General features: G+C 38.9%; 1 protein-coding gene across 1 annotated transcript; it reads left to right on the plus strand.

Annotated features, from left to right (window-relative positions):
* Positions 1-242: 242 nt before the first annotated feature.
* On the plus strand, positions 243-11,800 carry hs3st3l (heparan sulfate (glucosamine) 3-O-sulfotransferase 3-like). The gene is made up of 2 exons (XM_035401458.1): positions 243-1,088; positions 10,183-11,800. The coding sequence occupies exons 1-2, from the start codon at positions 622-624 to the stop codon at positions 10,799-10,801; spliced, it is 1,086 nt and encodes a 361-aa protein (XP_035257349.1). The 5' UTR covers positions 243-621; the 3' UTR covers positions 10,802-11,800.
* Positions 11,801-12,782: the final 982 nt, after the last annotated feature.

Raw genomic sequence — 12,782 nt, forward strand, 5'->3', positions numbered from 1 at the left:
GTGAACAACGTATCAAATAGTACAATGTAAATCGAATTACAGTAAATGAATGCTAAATTGATAGATACTAATTCAAAGCTAAAGTTGACTTAAAAAAATAAGATATTGCGCTTTCTTTTTTGCCCCTCCCGTCCCACATTTGATTAAAAAAAGAAGTCGGAAATGTCCCTCAGTTAGAGCAAACTGGGATTTAATCCGCTTTAGGCAGTATCCCTCCAGTCAGAGTGAACTGCAGGCAGAACTGGCGGATGAGCACACTTTCATGAATGAATGAGCGGTTTCAGCACAGGAATTCCCCGGAGACAACTGAAGAGGCCAGAGGCTGTCTCAGAAATATAACCATCGCCTGGATATTAAACGCACCATCTCTTCTCGCAGCACGAGAAAAGAGGTCCACGCGAAAGGATAGCATCTCGAAATATGAAACACCGTCATAGAGAGAGTGGTTTCATTGGTCAATGTGAATTAAGCTTCGCAGCGACTTTGTGGGACCTACTCTGCGCAGTATGGCTTTGTTTCTGTCATTGCAAAATACTTCACGTACTCACCATGTCTCACGGTCTTAAAGTTCAGGGAGTTGTGCTCTTATTAGAATGGCTACCTTTTGCTTGCACTTAAGGGATGGCAAGTTTTCATCACCCGCACCTGGACTTTCGGAGACTTCTACAGAAACTACTGGTCATGTTCTCCATTGGAATCGTTTGCGTTTCTCTATTTTACTTTCTTGCTGGCTGCTGTGAGTCTGAGGTGGTGGAAGAAGCTGACATGAGGCATTACAGTCACCTGTCCTTAGCGGGATGGCATCACGAAAAGAATGGATCACTTGACACGAACTTCATAACCGTCCCAAACTTGGTAGCGGGGTCCCCTAGTGCTGAAGAATCAAGTGCGCCAGGGTGGGAAGCGAATGGTTTAGGGAAAGATTGGACAGCGGTTCGGAGATTGCCTCAAGCTCTTATCATAGGAGTTAAAAAAGGTGGAACACGAGCTCTGCTAGAATTTCTGAGACTGCACCCTGATATCAGAGCTTTGGGGTCAGAGCCTCATTTCTTCGACAGACATTATTCACGCGGGCTAAACTGGTACAGGTAAATTGGCAAATATATTTTTCGTGAATTTCGGTTGGACAGTTATTAAAGTACTGTTGATTTTTTGAATCATTGCACACATTGAAAGAAGTAACGGTTATTGTGTGCACATGTTGCTAGTAAATTGTGATGGTTGACAAAGGTTCCAGATGTACTTACATATTTTTTATTAGTAAATTGAATTGCCCATACGCTGGGCAGTTTTCGACTTTGTGTGTAAAAATGTTTTTCCACCCCCCCAGTGAGATAGAATTTTCAGTTCGCAGCAATGACCTAGTTTATATGTTTTCTCAAAGGACCAGAAAAACCAACTACGACTGACATATCTGAATTTTTACACGTAGAAATAAGAAACCTTGTTCTAAGTTTTTAACACATACAGCTATTCCAACATGTGTAATTAAATATGTTTGTCTTAAAATTATTGTAAATACTGCGAGTTGGAATGCAATATGTATAATCGTCATTTGTAAAAGGCTTGGCTAGCTTAAGTTCTCTATTTAATCAGCAATGAAGCTTTTGCCAGATGTTACCTCTCTCTCTCTCTCTCTCTCTCTCTCTCTCCTCCTTTTTGTAGAGTGTACATTAACATGGACTTTCTCATGCGCTTGATTCATAGAAGAAGCCACTTTAATTGATACAGTAATATGTTCTTTTGGCATTTGGTTTACTGCAGAGGTCATGTATATCATCAGGGATCAGCAGATTCATCACTGATATTTCATGTATATGTCACTTCTGTTCCCTGTCATGTTTTCACTTCACTGATCATTTTGGCTTTCCACTTTTAGCCATGATGACCTGTTTTATAGTTAAAATATGAACAAACCTGATGAGTTGCTCCACGAGACATTGATGTTCAGCTGGACAAAATGAAGGACCACTTCTTTCAGCTGCTCAAATAAAGGCCATTTCAATGAAGTTCAAACCATATTATTAACTTTGCCCACAAATAGGTATTGAGACTGGACACAGATCAATAATATTGAATTTGACAGACAGAAAATGTATTATTTCTTTGCACTCATACCTTAATGAAACAGTTGTCGTACAAGAGGAACATGATAAGAGAAAATACATGTCAAATTAGAAAATATATGCAAGCTAAACTAAATATTTTCTTAAAGACTGGAAAGCAATGTTAATTGTTCAGATGAAGTTTAAATATACATCTTAGTCTTACTGTAAGATGTATGATTAAATTGAACATTTGTATATTTCGCTAATTTCTCAGCTGTTACATGTATAATTGAACATTATTACTAAAGTTGCATTTCTGCAGCCATATTGTGTAATGATAGTAGGTTTGATACTTCACCAGTACCTTTAATATTATTCAGGACAGACACATGCTAGAAGAGGCCCCATGTGTGCCACAGTCTGTTTTCCCTCCAGTGCTGTACTGAGAACAGGGTGGTAGTGGATTGTCATTACCACAGGGCCAGATGGATAACACAGCACACGGGCAACTTGACATTATTGTGAGATCTGTCAACTGACCTTTAGCCTAGGTCAGTTGTTCTGTAGAAGATAATGATGTGCTCTGGCTACTTCATGACAAAGAGTCTTTAGAGCTGTGCTGACACAAATCCAGCTGCTAACCCTACTTCTGGCTACAGGGTCTATGTACTACAACACTCTGTAATGAATGGCTGAAGCAAGATTTGATAACAAGTACTATTCTTCTGCTATATACTGTAAGAAGTCAGTTTCTTATTGGTGCCTTCAATAAATAAATAAATAAATAAATAAATAAATAAATAAATAAATAAATAAATAAAATTAATTAATAAATAAAAAATAAGCAAAGTCCCTAATGAATGGCTAGTTCAGATAATATCTCTGACAAGCCAGGATAATAGATGGAATCACGTTTTATGCTTATAGTGTTTCTCTGATCGATTGCCCCTCCAATTTGACCTTGAGTTGATATGAGCATTAAGCAGTTAGCTTTGGTCAGTGCAGATTCAGTTACAATTAGCAAGGGGTTTTATCCTGCTGCTGCATAATCCTCACACTGACGGGGGTCGTGTTTCGGCTTTAAGTACTGTCTGTTTCACTTAGAAATCGATGCATTTAACTTTTAAATCTGTCCATGTGAAGTACACAGTGCATAGACAGATAAACCAAATGTATCTACAGGCTTGAATAATCAGTCCAACTTTTTCCTTCCTCCCTATATTGTCTATATTCCATTTACGGTAGTCAAAATGGTTGTGAAAGATGCGTAATTACTACAAATTGTATTTGTGGTGTATTGCATTCATACTATGGCTTGCAAAACACTAACATATTGTCCATCGGAGTACATTTGTTTATAGTACATTATTCAAATTTTCATGATGACAAATAGCAATTTTTAGATGTACACAAAATAAATCGTACTCCATTTCAGATTGAAGAATTGACTCTGATGACTAAAAATAGGTGACTAAAAACTAACAGTAAAAAAGTAAGCAATAATTTTGTGAAAGCTTGGAAATTGGGTTGTGCTTTTGGGGGTGGGGGAGGGATGTTGAAATGTGGGACAGGTGTGTCCCATTGCCAGGGATGCCCTGTACTTTATAAAATCACCATAAGGTCCAGACAGTCTGTTTTTAATTCAGTCCTCATTAAGGTACCACCGGGAATTAAGTGAGTCTGCATTGTAAGGGTCTGCTGTGATGGATGTGAGCAGGAAGTGGACAGGGCATGGCTACAATTGACTGGCTTTTTAATGGCCATTGTGCACTGAAATGGCTGACTGGGCCTAACCTGCCCCCCCCCCCCCCCCCCCCCCCCACACACACACACACACCTCATTTACTGTACTATTTTACTTTTGTTGCTTACATATCACTGCATCCAATCAATGGGTATCAACATCAATACCCAGCTGTAAAGAATAATAGCGCTAAATGGGAACAATAATATTGTCATATTTTTATTATTATGCCATTTGTCTTTGTCATCAATGCTTAAGGTGGCAGAAAATGCTATGGTCATTTAAGCACGAAAAACATGGTGTAGCTATCATGCAGTTATTCTTCTTGGCCTTGAAATGACTATTTATTCATTTTCCATTAATATTTGCGTAGTCACTCAAAAACAACGAAGACAGGTTTTTGTTAGAATCTTATTGTATAAATGGGTTGCCAGACCACTAAATTTTAACTAATCCAAAATAGCATAGGCCTCATCCATGTGTGCTTTTTGTGTGCCTGTGTGTGTGTGTGTTTGTGTGTATGGAGGTATCCGCTCTCTGTGTTCATGACACTGGAGATTAATGGACGCAGAGCCCCCTTTTTGTCCCCTGCAAAAGTTGCTGCCTGACACAGAAGATGAAGTAATTAGCTCACATCTGTTTGTGCACAGCAAGCTGCTGATGGGGCTCCTGAGTGCTACGTCTACAGAGTCCACCTGCCACTCTGTGGGCCAGCTGAGGCCTGCATTACCATAGCCCATCGTAATCAATACCCAGAGCACCACGCAGGCCCATTTAGCCCATTCAGTATACCTCAGAGAGCGAGAGAGCAGAGAGCCAGCCACAACTTGGGCTCAATTAGGGGGCAACTTATCTGCCTTCTCCTAAAAGCCAGTGTGACAGGACAGGGATGGAGATGAATAAGAACAATGGGAGCGGTTTAATGGGAATGTTAAGTCACTGCTGTTCGAATTGTATCATCAGTACATACCATTTTTAATCTTCCTTGTGTTTGCCCCTTTTGTCCACAGAATATATGCTGTAAAAATAGATTGCACCGGAAAGTGCAATAATATTGGATTTTTATGAACAAGTAACAATATGTTAATCGACACCAGGTGTCTTTATTAACTTAAATGCATATTTTCATGCTTTAATGTAGTTATTGTCATTTAATCAAAGGGCATTTAATTTCTTGCTTCTGGTTTGTGGTGGAGTTCTAAGAATGATTTACACGAAAATACATGGGAATCCTCTGAACTACACTTTTAGATTCACACTTTCAGTATAGACTAATGATGACTTGTGCACATCATAATATATACTGACTGTATTGTGCAGTACTTCTCTTTATGGACCTAGGGATTTTTTTTCTGAAAAGGATGAACTATTTTTAGTTTTTGAAAATGAGTGCTTTACCCTTGATTTCATCCACCAAAAACAAATTAGGCTTTTACTGAAGACCATATGCATTTAATAGAAATTCTGACTCTTGAAATAACGAGCATGACTTATATGAAGTTGGTTTGCATCTGTTATTGTAACTGGGCATTTTACTACCTAAGCTGGCTTTTTTCCATGCATTCTTGCATGATTTAAATAATTAATATCTCAGCTACCATTCATAATTTCATATGCAGCAGATCCCACCAATTAATGAAAATTAGCCACAAGGCCATGGTGATTGTTATAATTGAAAGAGCTAAATTACAATGTCATTAGAATTTTAATAAAGTTATATTCAGGATAAGACCTTTTCAGCTATTTGTAAAATATGTAAATAAATAATGGAAATATGCACCCCTGTGGAGATGCAGAAGGCACTGTGTGTGCATCAGACAGCCATTTATGGACTCACACCAGCTGTCATATTTTGATGACAATAATTTGAAAGGAATGTTCTTATAAGATATGAGACCATTATTCATAGAAATTATTCTTAAAATGTATACTGCATAATTGGACAAAATGTACATTTTATCTAAGTATGATTATGTTTGACTTCATCATGTTCCCATATACTCACACTTTACCAAGCTCTTTTGAGCACTTTGATTTTTCTGAATGGTGTGGATGAAACTGTGAAGATTACCCCCTCCATTTGATTGTGCAGTGTCCTGTCATTCACACTGAATGTAATATACGATTCAGTCAAAGCCAGGTTAAATACTCTACTCCAAAGATGTTTCTATGTAAAAAAGCAGAAAACATAATAGTGTGTCAGTATTACCAACCATTTCATAAAGCCTTCTTTGTCTGGCAGCAAAAGCTAAAAGGATCATATTTTTAAGTGATATGCAACATTTCCTTTATTATTTCTTTATTTATCTTTTTATTCATTATTCACTGTTTTTGTATTGCATGCCATTCTTCTCTTACTATATTTTTCAAGAGAATAATGCATAGTATACCATGCTTTGTTTTTTTTTAACCCAAAACTGAAATAAATCACTAGTGAGTAGTGCAGTATAATGCTTATATAATTAGGAACCCCTGGGTACCCATTTATGCTTTTGAAAATAAATATAAAATAGGCTTTTAGGTGCCTTTTATTTCAATCTCCTCCATGTAGTTCTCTTTTATCTGCTAATGGTTAGCCAAGCACTCACATGCACAAAAGCACTATATTGTTCAGCAATGAATTTAGCTCCAAGGCTGATCTGAGTGGGTCTCACTAATGGAATTTTGGTTTTGAGATTATTATTTATTTCCTCTCTTTTCTCATCATCTGGAGCGGGTGGATGTTCTAGGGCTTATGTCCTTTGCAGGCTCTGTGGATCTGCATCCGCATCTGCACCTGGTCCCAGGTCAGGGAATCATCAGAGTCACCCAGCAGTGGCAGAGAGAGATGATTTTTTAAACCAACATGGCTGGCAGAGGGAAAGGGAGTGGCACCATTTGAAAATACAGATAGATCAACGAAATAGAAAGGTGTGAAATATTAATGGGCATCACTAATAGATTTGTTAGCCTTCTAATGGTCATAGGTAAACAGGGAAGTCTTTAGGGTAAGTGCTAGCCTTAATATTTCAGTGCTCTGGGATTTTCCATATCCTCTTTTTGGTGCTGTGGGTTTTATCTTGATTAGAGGGGTATTGATTGGAGATCAAGTTGCAGGCTTTCTGCCGCAATGTAAGGTGAGCTCTTCCGGTACCAGAGGACATTTAAAGCGTTCCATTTTCACAGCCTAATCGGCCCATTTTGTTTGACTGTCTGAGGACAGCAGTCAGATCCTGTACTTAAATACTATTTAGAATTCTGTCATCACTAACCTCTCACAGATGCAAAGCAGAAGGGGTTATTGGTTGCCCTCAACCCAAGACCCCATCCATTCAAATACTTCCCACGAATGTGCATTGTCTTTTATGTGCTAAACCATGATTTTAAAGTTTTTTATTACAAGCATATTTGACTGCCAAACTAAAGATATCACATGGCCCATATGGCCTGCAAATTTTAGTTTTCTCAATGTTGTAAAGGTCTTGTAGCAGGACCAGTGTATAGCAAGATACAAGAAAGAAAGAAATAAAAATAATAAGCTGTACAGTAGATTAAGTTGAAAACAAGGAAGCAATCTCACAAAGAAAGTTCAAGTGGGAGATGAAGTAGGTATCCGCCTTGGACTAATCGTGTTATTTTATAGAAAGTATGGTAAATCATTGTGCTGGCAGAGATGCCAAAGTAAAAATAATCGCCTTTACGTTCCATTCGCATTCATTCAAAATAATAAAGTGCAGTCAGTTAGTATTTGCACAGTGCCGCCAATTTTGTTGTTTTGTCTTTGTACTCCAGAACAAGGAATGTGAAATAAAACTATGAAAATGAATATGTTAAAGTTCTGACTTTTTAAGGGCATTTACATCCAGCGATTCATGTGGGAAGTACAGGCCTTTTATACATAGTCCTCCCATTTTAGGGCACCAAAAGTAATTGGACAAATTAACATAACTTTAAATAAAGTTGGCATACTTGCAAATCCTTTCCATTCAATGACTGCCTGAAGTTTGTGACCCATAGACATCATCAGATGCTGGGTGTCCTCCCTGGTGAGGATCTTCCAGTTCTAGTGCAGCCATATTCAGTTGGATTCAGATAGGGGATTGATTTGGCCAGTCAAGAACATTCCAGTTTTTGGCCCTGAAAAACTCTTTGGTTGCTTTAGCAGTGGGTTTGGGGTCATTGTCCTGTTGAAGTGCTGTCCAATGAGTTTTGAGGCATTAGGTCGGATCTGAGCAGATAAGATGTGTCTGTATGCTTCAGAATTCATCCTGCTGCTGCCATCAGCAGTCACATCATCAATAGACAAGTGAGCCAGTTCTAGTGGCAGCCAAACATGCCCAAGCCATTACACTGCCTCCACCAGGTTTTTGAAAAAATAAGGGAGCCAGCATTGGATCATGAGCAGCTCCTTTATTTCTTCACACTTTTCTATTTCCAGCACTTTGGTACAGATTAATATTCAACTGATCCGTCCATAAGTTTGTTCCAGAACTCTACAGTTCTTTTTAATGCAAACTTGACCTTTCTGTTCTTGTGGCTTAAGAGTAGTGTGCATCTTGTGGTGAACCCTCTGAGATTACTGTATGCCTGCATAGTCTTATCTTTATTTTAGTCTTTGACACATTTATGCCTACATCTTGGGGAGTTTTCTTGATCTGGTTGACAGTAGACAAGGGGTTTTTCTTCACAATTGAAAGTTTTTTTTGTCATCTACCTCAGTCGAGTGAAGTCCTTGCTTCGTAACAGTGAACCAAACAGTTGATTTTGAAACACTGGATGTCTTGGCTATGTCTTGACCAATTTATTCTAATTTTTCCATCCCATTAATGGACTGCTTTCCTGGCATTGGCACTTATTTGGTCCTCATTTTGAGAGACAACAGCAACAAGAATGCAATTCCAACATGGTTCACTTGATATGGATGTAAATACCTGCAAATTAAAACAGTCTGCACTTTAGCCTCATATTCATTGTTTCATTTCAAATCCAAAAAGTACAGAGCCAATACAACAACAATTATGCCACTGTCCAAATGCTTATGGACTGCACTGTATAAAAAGAAAATGATTACAGAATATTTTATCTGAACTTAATTCAACCAGGTGGACTTGTAAGTTTTCTAGTAAGACAGAGTTCAGAGGACCCAAAGTCAAAAAGCATTGAGCATGGTTCAGAGGGGGGATCTGGGTGTGCTAGCGTGAACAATCCTTTTTAAACCAGAAAATCTTGGCTCCTCAGTGAGACAAGGAGAGGTCAGCTGTGACTGAGTCCTCACATTGGGGAGCACAGGTGGATCTTGGGCCCCAGTTAGCGCTGCATAAGTGTCTACGGACCCACAAGCCACATAACGTAAATGAGTCCCATCTGCTGGTCTGGATGGAAGAGGAGGTTAGGCACTTGCTCGGTCCATTTATTTTGCCTCACGTGTCAGTAACCTATGATGATTGATGCCCCCTCCGCATCTGTACAGAAGCTTTTATTCCCGATGCACATTTAGGCCTGCTGCCAATAAGTAACATAGTTCTCTAGATGCATTGAGAGCATGCTGTTTAAACAAAGGGACTGGTTGCTAAGTGTTCATGCTACTCTGCCACCATGCTACAGTCATTACAAGACCATGAGTAGTTCAACAAAGTGATTTAAAAAAAATTTGAAATCAGATTTTGAACCTACAGAAGCACATCTCTTTGAAAAATTAAAGTTCATCAGACAAAGTAGCATTATATTTTGGATGCAAAAAATAATACAATTGTTAAGGTTTTTGTAATATAATGCATTTAGCAGTAATCATTGACTAGTAATGTTAGTGTCTGGATTCTTGCATCAACTTTTAATAGCTCATTAGCCACATCAGGTACAGTATTTACAGGTTAGACAATATGCAATGTTTTTCCTAGATGAGATAAAGGTAAAAATGCTACCTAAGCTTCCTGTAAACTGTTATCATCTTAAATGTTTTGGATTTAGCCCTGCCCTGAACTTTAACTTCTCTGGGTTTGTTCAAGATGAGGGGATGACCAACAGAAAACTATGTAGCTGCATAGACATTCCATGTCTTCCAACATTACAATCGTGGAGACAATGAATTCTGTGATTATCTTAGGAAAATATATCTCCAGGACAAATCTTCTTCCTTTTAAAAAAATGTTAAGGTTATTATCAAAGTGTAAAATATTGCTTTTTTTCCATACATGGTGTTATTTACACCACAAACAGATTGTTTTGGCATTGTAAAAAAATAATGGATGTGAACAAACAGGATGGAAAAAAACGTACTTAAAACTGGAGGGACACAAGATATTTATATCAGCAAGATAAGACCTTAAGTAATGTGATGATTGTATTTTGTTGATATATAATGATATCAGCACTAAGATATGTTCCTGACTACTGTGTATTTTGTCCTCTCAGGAGCATAATGCCAAAGGCCTTGGATGGACAGATAGTTATGGAAAAGACGCCTAGGTACTTCGTCACAGCTGAGACACCAGCTCGCATTCACGCCATGTCCAAGGAGATCAAGCTGATTGTGGTGGTCCGAGATCCAATTACCAGGGCCATCTCAGACTACACTCAGATTATATCCAAGACTCCCAACATCCCCAGCTTTGAGAACCTTACCTTTAAGAACAGGACTACAGGGCAGATAAACTCTCTCTGGAGCCCCATCTGGATAGGGATGTATGCTCAGCACCTGGAAAGGTGGCTGACCTACTTCCCACTGTCCCAGATCCACTTTGTCCATGGGGAGAGGTTGATCAGCGATCCAGCTGGAGAGCTGGGCCGAGTGCAGGACTTCCTTGGCCTGCAGAGGATCATAACAGACAAGCACTTCTACTTCAATAAGACCAAAGGCTTCCCCTGCCTGAAGAAGCCAGAAGGAAGCAGCAAACCACATTGCCTGGGAAAGACAAAAGGCAGGACACACCCTAAAATTGACCCAGAGGTTATTCGGAGGCTCCGGGACTTTTACCACCCCCATAACCAGAAGTTCTATCAAATGGCTGGGCAGGATTTTGGCTGGCACTGAAGTGACTCTGTTTTATGAAAGATGAAACACATTTACTTTTCTCTCCTTCAAGAACATCTCTTTATAGATATTGTTCTCTTTGAGTTTGGTTATCCTTTGGAACAAACTGGAATATGCTCAATGCACGAGGATGATGATGCAAACAAGGTTTTTTTTTTTCCAACAAAAAACATGACTAAACTCACATTATTATCACTTTGGGACTTAATGAAGTAGTGAAAACTTGGGGAAGCCTGATAAATCAGGAATATTTACAAAATATGCACACATTTTTTGCTGAGTGTAAAAAAAAAAAAATAAAAAAAAAAATACTAATTTAACAAATATCCCAATAATTCTTCTGTTGTGGAAGTGAATTGTGCACTGAGAGATATAGTAAGGTTTGATGTAGGAATTCTGGTGCTGGCACCAAAGCTGTTGAGACATCATTAACAAATTGTGTACCTGTCCAATGGATTGCTCAGCTCCTGTCCCATTGTGTGTGACATTGTGTGGAGCAAGGTATTTGCTCTGATCACCCAATTTTCTGCAGAAATAACTTGCGCTATTGAAATGTTAAAAAAGTATCTGTCCCATAGGAGGGGCCTTTTTGCTTCTCTTGTCCATTGTGTGTGACAATATGAGCAAGGTCCTTCTCCTGTGTTTCTGCAGAAATTACTGTTACAGCCCCCAAAGTAATGTTGAGGCTGAGTCTATAGAGGTGTTGTATATCAGACAAATACATGTTTTTCCCTCCTGCAACTCATGTATAAATAGAAAGCAATGGCAGTTCACCATTTTATATATCATTTAGCAATTTAATGCCTTAGATATTTCCTACCCATTGCATTATTTTGTTTTGGTCAGCATCTGTTCAGCAGTATTGGAATAATCACTGTAAATCAGCCAAAGAAAAAATAAACATAATAGGGTATGTCTTGTCTGCTGCTTTCCAAAATATCACTCGGTCAGGTCAACTCAAGTGCAGAATTCATATTTGCATTCAGAGGTTATTTAGAATTAAATGCATAAAATAATTAATATTGTTGCAGTATAACACAAATAAAATAAATATATGCATAAATATTTTTGGAAGCTTTAGAATTGCTGCTGAATTTGCTCTATTTAAAATGGCATGCCTTTATTTCAGATGAGAAGAGCACACAGCTTTATAATTTGTTCCCCTCCTGAATGTTAAGCTACCTGGAATTAAACACCCCTGCACTTTGAGTCTGCCATGGCCTATTTTTCTGGTTAACTGCATTAACCTGCATTCCCAGCCTGTTTTAACCTGTCTGTCACTCAGCTCATACCATCAGTTAAGCTGGTCTTACTGCAATGGCGCCACTGTTTTGATTTTAGGATAGTCTGCTTTTTTATGGCAGTACAAGAACTTTAGATACACTACATGGCCAAAAGTATGTGGACACCTGAACATCACACCCATATGTGCTTGTTGAACCCGCTTTGCTGCTAGAACAGTCTCCACGTTCCTGGGAAGGATTTCCACCTGATTTTGGAACATGGCTGCGGGGATTTGCTTCCATTCAGCCGCAAGAGCATTAGTGTGGTCGGCCACTGATATCTGCCGATAAGGCCTGGCTCCTAGTGGGCGTTCAAGTTCATCCTAAAGGTGTTTGATGGGGTTGAGTTCAGGTCTCTGTGCAGGCCAGTCAAGTTCTTCCATACCAAACTTGTCAAACCATTTCTTTATGGACCTTGCTTGGCACACGGGGGCATTGTCATACTGAAACAGGAAAATACCTTCCTCAAACTGTAGCCACAAAGCTGGAAGTACACAATTCTCTAGAATGTCATTGTATGCTGTAGCATTAAGCTTTCCCTTCACTGGAACTAAGCATCCTCGCCCAAAGCTTGAAAAAGCTCTGGACCATTATTCCGCCTTCACCAAACTTTAGAGTTGACACTATGCATTCGACCAGGTAGTGTTCTCCTGGCATTCGCCAAACCCAGATTCATCCGTCAGACTGCCAGATAGAGA

The sequence above is a fragment of the Anguilla anguilla genome, chromosome 2 (assembly GCF_013347855.1).
Source record: "Anguilla anguilla isolate fAngAng1 chromosome 2, fAngAng1.pri, whole genome shotgun sequence".
In the NCBI taxonomy this organism is placed as follows: Eukaryota; Metazoa; Chordata; class Actinopteri; order Anguilliformes; family Anguillidae; genus Anguilla; species Anguilla anguilla.